General features: G+C 43.2%; 1 protein-coding gene across 2 annotated transcripts in view; it reads right to left on the reverse strand.

Moving 5' to 3' along the window:
* PEG3 (paternally expressed 3) overlaps positions 1–16,888 on the reverse strand; it is a 35,063-nt gene that overhangs the window by 7,686 nt on the left and 10,489 nt on the right. Inside the window, exons 3-9 of one of the 2 annotated variants that reach the window (XM_045987316.1) lie at positions 10,317–10,391; positions 7,434–7,686; positions 6,726–6,815; positions 5,559–5,714; positions 5,367–5,476; positions 1,069–1,171; positions 170–262 (exon numbers count right to left, since the gene is read on the reverse strand). In XM_045987316.1, coding sequence (XP_045843272.1) covers positions 170–262; positions 1,069–1,171; positions 5,367–5,476; positions 5,559–5,714; positions 6,726–6,815; positions 7,434–7,449 — 568 coding nt within the window. In that variant the 5' untranslated portion in view covers positions 7,450–7,686; positions 10,317–10,391. Of the gene's footprint in view, positions 1–169; positions 263–1,068; positions 1,172–5,366; positions 5,477–5,558; positions 5,715–6,725; positions 6,816–7,433; positions 7,914–10,316; positions 10,392–16,888 lie in introns of both variants that reach the window. The other variant, XM_045987315.1, reaches the window with a different exon arrangement.

A 16,888-nucleotide genomic window follows, 5' to 3' on the forward strand; every position in this document is an offset into this window, starting at 1 on the left:
AAAGAAACCCCAAATGTAAATACTCCCTAGTCCCTGTATGTGTGCAAAGTAACAGTGCGACTTCTGAGATGATGGTGTGAATACAAAATAAGAGATTTACCAGTGTGTAGGTACAGCTCCCATCTCACTACCTCAAGTGGCCACTAGCTGGGATCTGCCTAGTGCTTACCTCGACTGGTGCTCGGGTAGGCACTTCTCTTTGACCTCGATGAATGGCCTTGTGTCATATGGGAGTGACCATCGTCTTCAGCAAGCTGAACCCCTGTTCACAAGAATAATATGAGTTATGGCTTATATAGCTGCAATCAGGTTGGGTACAAGACTCAACACAAGATAGTGCCTACCTTCCTACAAATCACTAAAAGAGGTAGCTCATACCCAACTCCTTGAACAGTTCCTATGTCTATGAACAGTCCTATGTGCAGTCCCACATCCTCACTGTCCAATTCTCAGTCCATTCCAGCCTGCATTTTAATTAATTCTCCCAACTCCACCTAGAAACCTGTAGAAAGACCACCCATGTCCTTAAATCCAATGCATCCTTTTTAGTCTTCACCCTTTTATAACCTTTTAAATCCCGACACCCTTTTTTTCACTGTCCTCCATGGTTCTCTTCTTCCTTGACTCTTTTCTCCAGCTGTTCTATGAACTCCACTGCCTCACACAGCTCTCTCCCCGGCATCAGACCTGCATAGCCAAGCGCCCGCTATGACTGGAGCTAGAGGACTTCAGGGACAGTCCAAACGGGAACTCAGGATCCCATTTTACTTTTGTATTTAAAAATCTTCACTGCCACCTCTCTAGAAAAAAGTGCCAACTCTCGTGGCAAGAGACATCTCCCCATTCTCTTCTACCTTGTACAATACACTCTTCACCCAAAGCCAGAATGATTTCTTGAAAACATAAATCTCATCATTTACTTCTCTCTTTGAAATATTCAAAGCCTTCTTATTGCCCTTGAAGTCCAAATATATTAACATCAATTCTAATATCCTGCCGCTTTAAGAATAAGGTGACAAAAAGCTTCAATGACTAGGTCTGGAGTAACTGACAGAAGCACCTGCTTACCCAGGGAGAGCAGCTTCCTATAGTTCTCCATGTTGTCCTGAATCGGGTTCTGAGGCTTCCTGTCCTCAGTCAGGTTCACAACGTCCTGGTATGACACTGCATCCTAAAATACCAAACACAGACCTCTCAATGGAGTCTTTCCACAGGCATCCAAGAGAGAAGAATTCTGGCAACATGGGTGCTACACACACAAAGATATGTAGAAAGTGCTCACAGTGTTTGGGGTTCTGAGTGATCCCAGGCAAGTTTTACTACGGACCTACTTTGTACCTACCTTGGCGCTATACTCTGAGGAAGATCCAAAAGACGTATGACACATATTCCTTGCCCTCATGCAGCTTATAATTTGGTTGGAGAGAAAAGACTCATGAAACAATTAGAGAACAATAAACAATAAAGTGGGGTACAGATAATCAGTGTTAAATAGCTTTGGTAGAAGGACAGCTCAGGGTTTTGTAGAAGGACTTGGGTGGAACCTTAAGTGGTTAAGACTTGGAACACAGAGAAAGGGGACCAGTGGGAAAGCTTCAACAGGCCAAACATCAATTATGCGTGGCATATGCTAGGACAGAAGGAAAACGTGTTTCAGCAGGCAACTGGTCAGCAACTGTGACTTAAAAGACTCCCTCCAAGGTCTCACTGTGTCCTGTGCTCACCTTCACTGTACAACACGGATACATGGTGGGCTCTTCTATGTGTGGACAAGTTCCAAATAACTCAGATGTAACTTTAAATACTGAATGCCTTCATTTTATAGCTGCCTCTTCCACTGTAACAGCTATGTCTCTAAAAGTAATTTTTAAATTCCCTGTATCACTCAGAAAAATCTTCTATGTGGGATCTCACAGGATCTTTCCTTACTGCTGCACCAGAAGGTCACTGGTCTCATGGAAGTGTGGTCCCAGGGAGTACAGCACCACAGCCTAGAGACAGCCTTAAGGATGGACACAGCACCATGGAAAGCACCATGGTTTTAGAGCCAGAGAAAACTCAAGGGTCAAAGGAGAACTGTACCATTTATGAGCCATGCAACCTTGGGAAAAGAAATCTTTCTGAGCCTCAGGTTCTTCGTCTGTAAAATGGAGAGTTAGGCCTCAACCTGCCGTGCAATATTGTGGGTGATGATTTTCTGCAATGTGATGTGTTGTTTAAACATCAAGAAAAACTACATAAAGAAAATGTAAACCACCAAATTACTATATAAAGATATTTTGATATTAAATTTATTACAGTTTCTCTCTGGGAAGTGGCATTATAACCATGTGAAATGTAGCAAAAGAAAAAAAAAGTGCATTCACAATTAGGTATAGCTCCTACGGAGAAAAGATAACAAGCGCACACACTAAGAGTTAAGAGGAAAGCCTCATTTATGCACCTGCCAACATCCAGTGATACAAAGCAAAAACCACAACCAAAACTAAGCAGAGTTCAAAACTGAAATCCTTTCTAGGCCCAGGCTGAGAATTCCTAGAATAACGAACAAGCAACATAGCTCAGAAGGCACTGCAAACTGGGTACAACTGCCACTCCAGAAAGCTGACTTGCACTGTTTTTGCTGGGCGCCAATCTCCTGTCCAACAGCAAGTTCAAGAGCAAAAGCCACGCTATGCTCATGTCTGTGACAGTGCGTCCTAAGTCCCAGCACCGGTTTATTATACTACAAAGGAAAGTGTGGGTGGGAACACAGATGCATTTCTGGTGAGAGAAAGGGAACCAGGGCTCTTAACTTGGGGGATTAGCAGAGAAACAGATGCAGTTAAGAACTTGGGGGACACAGGGAAGTCAGAAGGGTCACCACCCCTGGTGTCAACAGACACCCCCAAGGACAATGGCAAAAAGCAATGGCTGTTTTTCATATTCTTCTCTCCATTTGATTGATTAAAATAAATGCATGTTAAATTTTTTAACTACATTGTTCCTATGAAAGAAAAATGGTGCTCTGATTTAAAGTGAAGTTATAGTCTATGTAAGAGGGCTTCTCTAAAGCAGTCGGTGGCATTAGATGCCACCAAAATGGCATCTAAATTTGCACAAGCAGCAATCAAGCTCCACTCAAATGGGCACTGGCACCACTTCACTTTCACGGTAGGACCCACATGCCAAGTGATTCAGAGATTTACACACAGTGCTAAAAGAGGGTGAGGATTTTCTATTGTGTATACCCTCACAATGTAATTTACATCTGCTGCAGCTGCTACTCCTACCACACTAAGTTAGCAGCAATCACTGGGTTCTAAACATTTAAGAAGACCCAGACATGGAGCCAGCTCTTCTCAGAGTCAAGGAAGGGCATTTTTGTTTTTTTAAAAGTAGGCTCCACACCCAGCATGGAGGCTGACTTGGGGACTGAAGTTAAGACCCTGAGACAAGACCTGAGCTGATATCAAGAGTTGGGACGCTTAACCGGTTAACTATGCTATCCAGGCGCCCCTCAAGGAAGGGCAGTTAAAAAACAAAATAAGACAAAAATCAATTACCAATCTCCCATCATCTTCATTTCATAAGAGTATTCTAACACTCCCAAAATAAGGACACTTGCATTTCTCATTTCCCCACATATCAGTGAAAACTCAGTGACCATCTGGCATAGCAGTGCTCAGGAGCCACTGATCTTCATTGCAAACCAGCTTCATGGGTGGAAAATGCATATCAATGAGACGTTTTTTTTTTCCCGAAATCAAATTTAAGAAAGAGTCTATGATTGAGTATTCTTATCTAGATTCCTAAAATTTTGGTTACTTTGGTTTCTTCAAATAAACCATCAAAATTAGTGAAAAACTAAGTGTGTCACAAACTTGGATTGTTTCCCTGACACAAGAGCTGGAGGAACTGAGTCACCTCTGACCCCATCCACCTTCTCCCACATCCTTCTGCTGCTGTAAGAGCTCTGCTTTCAATACCCAGACGCTACCCATCCTCCCTTCTCATACACACCTGTGGATCCTGGCTTGCCTGGGACAGAGGACAAATGACAGACCTCTCAGGGTAGGACACAAAGCCCTTTGTCAGGTGATCCCAACTCATAAATCTCACTGCAGGCACCATTACTAATATATCTCAGTGCACTGGGGATAGACCTGAGCTCTCCACTTGGCTACAGGACACCAGCGACCAGGCCTACCCAGGCTTCAGGATGTCTTGGATCTCTTGCCCTCTGTGTTCTGGCTAACCTGGCCTTTGTTTGGTTCCTGCCTCAGGGCCTTCACCTGGGATCTCCTGAACCCAACACTTCACCTAGTCAAGTGTCCCTGTCCTTCAGCTGTCAAATGTTACTGCCTTCAAGAGATCTCCTTACAAATCCAAACCAAGATGCCCATGACAATTTCTTGTTGTAACTCCCAATTTTTCCTTAACAGCACTCTGTATAGTTAACATATATGGTATTTATATGGAAATTTATTTGTAGGATTGTTGAATGCCCTTCTCTGTTATAAGCCTCAAAGTTTCCAGGGCATCCAGGGACCCTAATTATCTCAATCACTACTGTACTCCTTGACCTGGGGGAGGTCCTTAATAGTTAAGAGGAGACGTAGGCTCCTCACACTCAGCTACCCGCTTCCTGCTTCCTGTCAAAGCCCTTTCAATGCTGTGGCTGCCTTTTACGATGCCATGTTATAAGTGATCCGTCTCCTTTAAAGGTCAGCTCAAATCCCAAGTCCTTTTTCCCTTCACCAATTTCCCCAGCATACCGCCTCTTAAAATTACTGCCCATGCCAGGTGTCATGTTAAGTACTTCATATATACATATGAATCCCACTCACTCCTCCTAGCAGCCCTGCTGAGCCAAACGCCACATCCATCCTACAGATGAGGAAACTGAGGTTCAGCTTGCTTAAGTAAATGGTCCAAGGCTGCACACCCAACAGGTGGCAGAGCTGGGCTTCAAACCCAAAGCCCGGCTCTTGTTGGCTCCAGAGCCCCTGCTCTCACTTGCCAGTCTGCTATACGACCTGGCCACTTCCTTGGCTCCCCACAGTGGGCCAGCCAGAAAGCTCTCCAGAACAGTTCTGCTTCCCTGGCCCAACAGGAACAACAGACATGACCAAAGCACGACTCAGATGCTGAGTGGAAAAGTGTTTCCTCTGACTATGTGGACAAATGGGAAAATAGGCAGGAGTCGCCCCAGCCACTTGCCACCTCTGGGGATGGGCCTGGGCTCTTTGCAGGGAGTAATTACGCCCTCCCTACAGCCAGCTGGGATGCTAGGGAGCAGATGAACATACCCTCTTGGGAAAGAGAGGCAACTCTGCCATGAAAAGAAGATGGCCTTTCCAGAAAGAGAGGAAACCTAAGCATACCTGGGATCTTGACTCATAATCCATCACGGAGTCCCTACGTTTACGCTCCCTTTCCATCGCGAAAGTTGTTTTCTCCATCAGAGGAAGGGAAAGATCCCGTTGAGGAAGTCCTGGGAAGAGAAAAGACATCATGAAGGACAAGGCCCAGTCTAACCCTGCACGCTCCTCAGGACGTCAGAGCAGGTGACTTACTGCTTCTGGGATTCCTGGTGTACGGCCAGCGGTCTTGAGACTCCAGGTCTCTGCTTCTCCCTCTCCGTTCCCGCTCCCGGTCCCAGTCCAGCCCCCACTCCCGATTCCGGTCCCGGTCCCGGTCCCAGTCCTGGTCCCATTCCTGGTCCCGGTCACCTGAGAAAGCCAGACATTCCAGAAGTTAACAAAAATGTTCTGACACGTGTGTTCTCCCTTCATGTGCACACATACCACTTGGGAAAGGAACACTCTCCTTGCTCCTCCCTTGATGAAAGGGATCCCACATGAAGTTTCCAGACTCCTAAGCATGATCTGAGCTTTTCCTATTACCCTAGACCTGGAACACCATTTCTGGAGGCTTTGCTCAAGTGGGGCATACTGCAAAGCAAGTTCCAAAGGTTGGTTTAGAGGTTAGTTCCCCTTCAAACACTTCTGCTGGTTTCAGTTCCTACATACTCAAACCCACACTCAGGACAATGACTTTAGATTCTCTGCTGTTGGGCTTACCCCTGACTATCGTAATGGACACATTACACTACTCCAAAGAAACAAAACACATGCCCTTCCCAAAAGCAATCCTCCTTTTAGAAAGTTCACTGAAGAACCTTTAACAGATAAAATAGCTTTTAGAAACAAAGTAATAATGGACTTTGTCCCTCTTGGGGAGGGTGTGGGCATACCTTCAAAAGCCTGCTGCGAATTTCCAACAGCTTTAAATACTATCTGGAAAATTGCAGGGGTGCCTGGGCAGCTCAGTTGGTTGAGCGACTTTGGCTCAGATCATGATCCCAGAATCCTGGGATCGAGCCCCATGTCAGGCTCCCTGCTCAGGATCTGAGTGTTTCTCCCTCTCCCTCCCCTCGCTCACTCTCAGGTAATTGAATAAAATCTTAAAAAAAAAAAAAAAAAAGAAAATTATATTTCATGTCACATACTGCTATCTGCTTTAATTTTTAAAAAAGGCTCATTATGTCATCAAGTAATTTACTTTCCACTCAGATTTTGAGTAGCAGCAGCTGCCCTGGGGAAGGCGCTGCTGTCTTCCCTGAAGACTTCATGCCCACCATGCACTTTAATACCATGCGGCAGGCTTGGGGAGGGGAAGTTAGGCTGAAGTCTGGAAGCATGCCCGATGTGGGGGGAGCATAATTGGACAGGGTTACTCACTACAGAAAGAAGAGGCGGAGCGCGGCGGCGGGGACTCTGCTCCCTTCCGGCTCATGCTGTCTTCGCTGAGGAGGTCACTGCTGTTGTCGTCTGAGAGGACACCAGACACTGACTTAATGCTTTATCACCTCTTGCCTGTGTTCTTGAAATCGCTCCCCCAAGTGGAGTCTGCTCTTGCCCCTACCGCACTAACCCCCAACTTCAACAGGTTGGATCAGGAGTGATCAGATCCTCTCATCCCTCAGCTTCCTACTGCTCCTGGGCTGGCAAGTGGCTGCAACTGCTCTCCTACCTCACCTCTAAACAGCAGCCACGACAACTTCTGGGGGAAATACACCCCCTGTTTCATGAAAGGGAGACTGGACCAGGGTTGTGAGGCCCACGGAGGCTCACCAATTCCTCATGGAGGCCCTCAATGAAGTGTTGCTTTTCCTTCTCACACCACGTAGGGTGGTGGTTCTTAACCAGGGCATTCTACTCCCCAGGGGACATTTGTCAACATCACATTGTAGTTGTCACAGCTGGGGAGGGAATGCAACTGGTATCCCATGGGTAGAGAAGGGCCAGAGATGTCACTGTATGTCCTACAACAAGCCGGCCCCCAACAAAGAGAACGATCTATACTTGAACACCAACAATGCTGAGGCTGCAAACCCCCAGGAGCTCCCAGCTCCCAGACGGCCTTCACCACGCTTCTAGAGGTCTCACCTCCTGGCTCATACATCCCCTTGTAATTTTCCAGCAGAGTAACTAGCTTCTCACAGTTCTCTGGCTTTTTTGCCCGCACCCAAGGCTTTATCTTTTCTGGAAGGATGGTCAGGTACTGCTCAAGGACCAAGAGCTCAATAATTTCCTCCTTGGTGCGAGTCTCCGGCTGCAGCCAATCAAGGCAGAGGTTTCTGAGTTTGAACAGCGTCTTCCGAGGCCCAACAAATTCCACGTAGAGGAAATTTCGAAACCTCTGATGAAAGAATTCAGGGTCAGTTGCACCTTCTCTTACGGTGGCATCCGGCTCCTTAGTCAAGTCACTGTCTAGCTCATACAGATCTGGGGCCCAAGACTTCTTGGGTTTGTTGGCAGACAAGTACTTTGGAGGCAGCATTTTTCTAAGTAAAATTTTCACTGGAGGAACCAAACATGAGTCAACAGGAAAGACGCAGCAGCCTGTGACAGTCAGTACTCAGGGACCTGTAGATCGTAAGGAGATATACACATGTCCCAGAAGTTGAGGATCAGGCAGCAGTGCAGGGCTGCCCTACATGCTCAACAATGCTTTGTGAACAGGCAAGGGGACAGAAACGCATAAACCCACAATATACAGACACACACACAGCACACAAAGTTGGCTTCACACAGGACTTACAAGCATGACCTCTGGGCATACCTGTTTGAGAGTTAGCTCCGCTACTAACTGGTTTTGTGACCACGGGCAACCATTCAATGTCCTAGAGTCTGTCCCCTTATCTACACAAGGGGAAAAAAGCCCTCAACCCTTTTAAAACTGAGATTAAATAAGTTAGTATTTCTAAAGGCCTAACTACCCAATGTCCACACATGGGAAATGTTCAAGGTGCTAGCCATTACTGAAACTGGAGGTCAATTTTTTCTTCAGCAAAGATGGAAAAGGGAATATAGGGAATGATGGCCAAGCCTGCCATTTCTGATTATTTCTGAATATCTCCATCATTGCCAAAGGTTCTACTGGCCAGAGTGGCAGAGTTTGCTGGTATGCTTAGGACCCCTCCCCTCAGCACTGCACACCCTTCTGATGAGTGCCTGTCCCAAAACCCAGCCTCAGGCTCTGCTAACACCACATCCTCAGGTACGTTTCCTGAGTAGTACTTGATCTTTTTTTTTTTTTAAGATTTTATTTATTTATTTGACAGACAGAGATCACAGGTAGGCAGAGAGGCAGGCAGAGGGCGGGGTGGGTGGGGGGGAAGCAGGCCCCCCGCCGAGCAGAGAGCCCCATGTGGGGCTCGATCCCAGGACCCAAGATCATGACCTGAGCTGAAGGCAGAGGCTCAACCCACTGAGCCACCCAGGCGCCCCTGCTGTACTTCATCTTTTAAGTGCTGCAAGTACTCATCACATTTATTTTTAAATACTGTAATTGACATGCTCCTCTCCCCACAGCAAACTATAAACTCTATTAAATGGATTAGAGATTAACTTTTCTATCCTCGTGTCCTCTAGGGCCAGCGTAACACAAAGTCAGGTGTCAACAGTGAAATAACATTATCAAAAATAACATACACAGACCCATCCTAGAATTGATTTTAGACACAGGCAAGTATTACTACGTGCCTGCAGAAGCATGGAGAAGTTTCCAGGGAGAGAGAACATCCTAGGTTAACCTCTAGGCCACTGCTTCTGAAAGAGCATTCTGGTGTGTCACCCTCCTCGCCTGCTGACTGTTCTACCAGCCCCTTCTCCGTGTCTCCAGACAGCTGGGGGGGAAGCCCTGGTGGGTATATGGGAAGCTCTCTGTGCTGCCTAGTACACTGGGGGGAAATTAAACACAATATTGGTGAAGCCAAGGTGATAAACATATGTTATTCACATGAATAGTAAGAATATGATGCAGTGGCCGTCAGGCTTCCTCATGCTATTACACATTCTTCTGCCTTGATCAACCTTGCCAAAGTTGTCTTGAAAGAACTAGCTTTGATAATCCTCTGTATGGTTTCATTTATTCCCCTAGTTCTTTATTTTTCTTTTATTATCTGCCCCCTCTTTTTAGAAAAACCCTTTAGACAGAGTTAAAAAGCTGATATTCATCTTTTTTCTGATGTAACCAATTAAGGCTATACATGTCTCCCTGTGGACAGCCACAAATGGTACAAGGAAGCAGGCACTATCGAAACAAAATCTAGCTTTGGGTGGGTCAATTAATTCACCCAACAGTTCTGTACTTCTGGCTTTACTTCCAGAGAAGAACAAAATCATATGCAGCAAAAATTCTCTGCTTTTTTGGTTTTGTTTTGTTTTTGTTTTAAAAGGAAACCAAGTATGTTTAAAATTAAGGTTTTATTTTTTAATGTCTAAAGAGAAAACGAGGTGTTTCGTTTATTACTTGGGAAAAAATGTAGCAAACTCTGCCATGCTGGGTTCCCCTGGCAGAGATGGGCTCACATGCTACTCATGCACAAACTGCCCTCCCACACCCTCTCCCACCAATATCCCTGGGAGCACCAAGCCTCACAAGCACACATCCATCATGAAGACCCTCATGAAGGAAGCACTGCCTCCCTGACTGCCCTGCCCTCCTTGAGGAGGACAGGCAGTAACAGAGACAAAGGCACTTCTGAACAGAAGACTTCCAAAGCAGGGAAAGGAGAAGGGCAAAGGAAAAGGCTCTGGGGGAACCGGTGTGATATTCTGGATGAGAGAACAGTCCATTTTATCCACGATTTGGCTAACAGGGACCGCCTCTGATAAGAGCCGAGTTCCCAAAAAGCAGCATGCCCGAATGGCAAAGGACAAAAGGGCAGAAAGCCCAAGTCTGCTCTTTGGCATCCAGATTCAAGAGCAACACTCCAGTTCCCTAGAAAACACTACTAGTCCAACTTCTCGGAGGTAAAAGAGTACCTGTTTAGGAACAGGATCCTTTCTGGAACTTCAGAACAAGCAGCTTTCCACAAAGAGAGCCAAAATGAAACGAACCTGCAGACAGTTTAAAAAAAAAAAAAAGACAAACATGGGAAAAAATGTAAAAAGAGTGTCAGAAGAGTTAACTCTCCAAATGGCTGTGAATTCAGATAGCATTAGAGGTGAGAGCTTTATATATCATATTCAAGAAAAGGCCAATTCCCATGTCATGTAAACCAACCAGAGAGAAATAGCTTTCAAATTGTAAAAACCCAAGATAAAGCTGGCGCTAACAAACCACAGACTGAACTCTGTTATAAAAGCAGACACAAGTCTTTAACACTATCACTGTTGAACATGATTCTACAGAGTTCTAGCCAATTAGAACAAGGTAAGAGAAGCAAATCTGAAGCATAAAGGAAGATGTAAAACTATCATTCACTTATATAAGACTATCCGCTCAGACACTGTGAATCAATGCAAACAGACCTTACAAGAATTTAATATGGAAATCACTTATAAGAGACTTCCTAAAAATGTCTCAGCAATTACCTATTATAAAGATAGGAAAGATTTAATAAAAGACAACAGCAACCATGTGAATAAAATTATAAATTACAGTAATAAAAGGCAATAACTGGAGAGACACAATATAATCATGGGAGATGTATAGATCTGGTGTATCGAAGTTCTAAAACCTCCCCCAAATCAATCTATAATATATAGAACTTTAAAGAATATTAACATTGGGGAACTTGGCAATGGTTCTAAGGTTGACCTAGAGGAACTCCATTTGGATCAACATTTTAAGAATTCATGTATCAAAGGTCAACAAACATATTAACATTGGGGAACTTGGCAATGGTTCTAAGGTTGACCTAGAGGAACTCCATTTGGATCAACATTTTAAGAATTCATGTATCAAAGGTCAACAAACCAAACACAACATTTAAAATATATTTTAACATAATCTCAGGGTAAGAAAGTTCTTTTATAATATGCCTAAAAACAGAAAGATTACAGAAAAATAACAAATGATGGTTTTGTTTATACCAAAAACAAAGCCAACGAAATAAAACAAAAAAGATGCACTTGTAACTTATGACCAAAAAAAATGAATTCATTTAGGAATCTTAGTCTGCGTCGACCATATATAGTCAAGTATCCTAGTGGCATGAAAAGTGGCATTTCAAACTAGTAAAGAATGTACGAATTACTTTGGTGATTGGTATATAGGAAAACTAGCCAATCATTCACTTAGGGGAAAAGGTCATACTATATACAAAAATGCTAAAACTAAAATCAAAATAAAAAGATTAATTTTTATAATTATGGAACAAGGGCAGGCTTGTCTAACCTGACAATAAAATCAGGAGATATAAAGGGTAACTCCCACTTCACATAGGTACTTACTTACTAAGTTAACTTTTCTTCCCAGTAGGCATGTATTTGAAGCATAAAGCACCAGTAAGTGAACTATATATAAGAACTCTAGGGTTAAAAATTTTGATAGGGAATCAACAATTTTTCTAAGAACATAGAAACAGACAAATCTGATCAGAAAGCAGAGCAAAATCTAGGGAAGAAACTTTAAAAGATGAATTGATTTAAGGAGCAAACCTCCCGTAAAATTTCCATGAGCAATGAATTTACCAAGTTATAAAAACCCTTCCAGAACGCAGAAAAGAGATGTCTTTCTATTCATTAATAACATGACCATTTAAATGTCCTTATGAATCCTATCACAAGGTAGATGCCGAGTTCCATACAAAAAATTCACTCATTTCTTTTCTCAAGAAATTCAGGACTAGAGCAAACAAATACGATCTTCATTAAATGTGTTCATAGATTTTTCTAATCAGGGGAATAAACAGCCCTTGGTGAGTAAGACCATTACATTTTTTTAAAATTTTAACAGGAAAACCTTAAAAAAAAGAATCATACCCTAACAATTCCTTCCCACAATGGCAGAGGAAAGTCATTTGAGATCTGGGAGTTTTGGGCCTTTAGAACAGAGTAATCATAAAGACGGACAATATATACATCTGTATGAGGAAACTGGGATACTCACATAGTGCTTATGGCAATGTAGATTCTATGGAGGGCAATTTGGATAACTTACCAAATTTTAAATGCACATACCCTGTCCTCTAAGTTCTATTTCCATGAATTTATCCTAGATATATGTCATGACATGTGCAAAATATATTCATTGAAGCACTGCTGAAATGCACAAAATATGGTACATATTCATCTAATGATTATTAAACCTTTTAAAATAATGAGGCAATTGTAAATAAATGGCTATGAGACGCTCTCTAAGGCAGTTAAGTACACAATGGGACACAACAATGGGTACAGCATTCTAAGAAACTATAAAAACAGATGCATTCTTCTACATATCACTGTCCAGTTTTCCCAGCACCATTTATTGAAGAGAATGTCTTTTTTCCATTGAATATTTTTTCCTGTTTTGTCAAAGAATGAAACTCGACCATTCTCTTACACCGTACACAAAGATAAACTCGAAATGGATAAAAGACCTCAACGTGAGACAGGAATCTATCAGAATCCTAGAGGAGAACATAGGCAGTAACCTCTTCGATATCAGCCACAGCAACTTCTTTCAAGATATGTCTCCAAAGGCCAAGGAAACAAAAGCAAAAATGAACTTTTGGGACTTCAAGATCAAAAGCTTCTGCACAGCAAAGGAAACAGTCAACAAAACAAAAAGGCAACCCACGGAATGGGAGAAGATATTTGCAAATGACAGTACAGACAAAAGGTTGATATCCAGGATCTACAAAGAACTTCTCAAACTCAACACACACAAAACAGATAATCATATCAAAAAATGGGCAGAAGATATGAACAGACACTTCTCCAATGAAGACATACAAATGGCTATCAGACACATGAAAAAATGTTCATCATCACTAGCCATCAGGGAGATTCAAATTAAAACCACATTGAGATACCACCTGACACCAGTTAGAATGGCCAAAATTAGCAAGACAGGAAACAACGTGTGTTGGAGAGGATGTGGAGAAAGGGGAACCCTCTTACACTGTTGGTGGGAATGCAAGTTAGTGCAGCCACTTTGGAGAACAGTGTGGAGATTCCTCAAGAAATTAAGAATAGAGCTTCCCTATGACCCTGCAATCGCCCTGCTGGGTATTTACCCCAAAGATACAGATGTAGTGAAAAGAAAGGCCATCTGTACCCCAATGTTTATTGCAGCAATGGCTACGGTCGCCAAACTGTGGAATGAACCAAGATGCCCTTCAACGGATGAACGGATAAGGAAGATGTGGTACATATACACAACGGAGTATTATGCCTCCATCAGAAAGGATGAACACCCAACTTTTGTAGCAACATGGACGGGACTGGAAAAGATTATGCTGAGCGAAATAAGTGAAGCAGAGAGAGTCAAGTATCATATGGTCTCACTTATTTGTGGAGCATAACAAATAACATGGAGGACATGGGGAGATGGAGAGGAGAGGGAGTTGAGGGAAACTGGAAGGGGAGATGAACCATGAGAGACTATGGACTCTGAAAAACAACCAGAGGGTTTTGAAGGGGTGGGTGGGTGGGAGGTTGAGGAACCAGGTGGTGGATAATAGGGAGGGCACGTACTGCATGGAGCACTGGGTGTGATGCCAAAACAATGAACACTGTTATGCTGTAAATAAACAAAAACAAAAACAAAACAACAACAAAAAAAACCAGATGCATTTACCTAAACAGATGATTTCTGTAAGGATATATATGAGACTGCTATTAGTGATCAACAGTGACTGCCTCCGGGGAAGGGAACTGGGGGCCAGGGAGAGAAGGGAAACTTACTTTTTCACTGTATATTCTCCTTTTATTTTTTTTTTTTATTTTTTACCATGAGCATGTATTACCTAGTCAAAAAAATAAATTCAAAGTTAAAACAAAACAATAAACAAGGGGCGCCTGGGTGGCTCAGTGGGTTAAAGCCTCTGCCTTCGGCTCAGGTCATGATCCCAGGGTCCTGGGATCGAGCCCCACATCGGGCTCTCTGCTCTGCAGGGAGCCTGCTTCCTCCTCTCTCTCTCTGCGTGCCTCTCTGCCTAGTTGTGATTTCTCTCTGTCAAATAAATAAAATATTAAAAAAAAAACAATAAACAAAAGCACTAGAGGCCTTAGAGACTGTGCTGCCCACTGCGTAGGTAACACAACACTGACACCCTAATGCTGAGGGGGGTCTTCTCCCCTCCCTACCCATCCCATCCTGCTGGAGTCAGGTCACACCCTAAACCAGATGACAGTCAATTTAGAAAAACCCCAAAGAATCAACTGTGGAACTTCTGATACCCAAGAATGACATATGGAAATTGCAGCTCTAAGTTGAATATATTCCTCAGATATCCAGCAATTATTAGTATATAAATGCAATGCCATCCCCTACTATGCTAGTGATTTCGCCTCTGAAACCTAACAGACTTATCTGTCCACTGCACAAAGATAGAGTTCACCAGGGAGTTCACAGAGGCACTGTTTACAATAGCAAAGAACAGGTACAGGAAGGAGAATGCTCAAGCAGAATTCCAACAGCAGAGACCACTGAAAGAGCACTACTCAGCAGATGTGAAACTAAAAATGGGTACAAATTTTCTGTAGCACTATAAAAAGCAACCAAAATAAAAACAAACCAGAAGAGGAGGGGGAAAATATTTTGCAATATAGATGACAGTTAATATTTGAAATATGAAAAGCTCTTAGAAAACAGTAAGAGAAAGGTAAGTGTCTCAACATGAAAATAAAAACACACAGTTCATAAAATCAGTGATAAGGTCCAACAGTTACATCAGAAATCAAAGAAATGTGAAATATGATGGTGAACTTTTTTTTGGTTTATCAAATGGGCAAATATTTCAAAAATAAAAATCAAAAAAAGAAAACCTGATGTTGGTGAGAAGCCGGCTGGTGCAGACATGAACCATATTTCTGAATGCCGTTTCAGCAAATGGCTTAAAAACACTAAAAATACCCATTCCTTTTGAACCAGCAAGTCTCCTTAAGGACAGTCAAGTAAATAAAATATTAGTAAGAGGGACGCCTGGGTGGCTCAGCCAGTTAATGATTCCAGGGTCCTGGGATCGAGTCCCGCATTGGGCTCCTTGCTCGGTAGGGAGCCTGCTTCTCTCTCCACCTCTGCCTGCTTGTATGCTTGCATGCACGTGCACTCTCTCTCTCTGACAAATAAATAAAATCTTAAAAAAAATATTAGTAAGATAAAAATAAGAGCTAAAAGTTTGGCTGCCCACTACAATTAAGTCTTTATATGCGTATCTAATTTCCAGTTTATAAAAGCTAACACTTGCAGTGCTAAAAAGCTGCGGCAGTAAATGGCGGCAGGTGACATCACTTTACACACAAAATCATGGGAAGGGACAAGCACATGTCAGAGAAGTATTCTGCTGTCAGTATGTTGTTGTATAACGCAGTCCTACCAGAGTCATCAAGAGTCAAACTCAGGAAAACAAAACACTGGTCAACGTCCTCCCACTGGGATACCTAAGAGCAGGTGAGCCCTGTGAAATGAGGTTAGGTGCCCCACGGGCCACGCGACCCAGTCCTTAACCCTGACTCACTCTGTCCTCCATCTGCAGTCCAAAGGGCAACTAAGAATGGGGCCAGATATGCTTAGTACCCGCCAAGGCCCCATACTCACCTTACCCTCGGGAAGACCCAGATCCCAGGTGAACTCGTCTTGTGACAGCGCCTCTGGCCAATCAGAAGCATAACTGCTCTACCCACTTTGCCCCCACTTCCCCAGTCCAGCCTACAGTTAAAGAAAACAGAAGATACAGGTGTGGAGGTGGCTGAGACCAAAGCATCAAAAAGGAGTTGGCTGAAGGTTTGCCTGATATGATCACATGAAATGTTGAGGCTGAGGGGGAACCCCTCCAAGGATGCCCAGAAAGGCCAGCAATAACAATTTACCCATATACTGAGATATGCTTGAAGATGCATGAAGCCAGTAGAAACGAGAGTGCCTGCACTTATACCCAAAGTCCCTGAGGACAAGGCCTCTGCTGCCTTTTCCTTCATTGTATTTTATCTTCACAGGACTGGTACAGAAAAGGTGTTCAATAAATATTTGTTTGCACTTCAATGCAAAAATGTTTAATAAATCCAATCTAGAAAAGTCTAAATAGCCCATAACCATGAAAGCCTATTCCAGAAATACAAGGAAGATATCCCAATTCCAGTGGGCTATTCTATATGATCTATTAAAGGGGGAAGAGAGGGAACCCCGTGAGCACTGTTATACATCGAAAAGCATTTGCAAACTTCAATAGCCTCTCCTTATACTTCTCCTTCTCCTTCAACTTCAATAGCCTTTCCTTATTTTGTTCTTAGCTAAAGTAAAAGTAGGAGACCATTTAAGAATAAAGGTTTATCTCAAATAAATACAAGGAAGCACGTCAAACACTAAAACTATTCCAACTAAAGGTGAGGACAAGGAAAGGAGGTCCTCCACCAAACTACCATTCTACGGTATTCTGGAAAAAACCTAGCAAACAGAACTGAAG

Source organism: Meles meles, chromosome 19, assembly GCF_922984935.1.
Source record: "Meles meles chromosome 19, mMelMel3.1 paternal haplotype, whole genome shotgun sequence".
NCBI classification, from domain to species: domain Eukaryota; kingdom Metazoa; phylum Chordata; class Mammalia; order Carnivora; family Mustelidae; genus Meles; species Meles meles.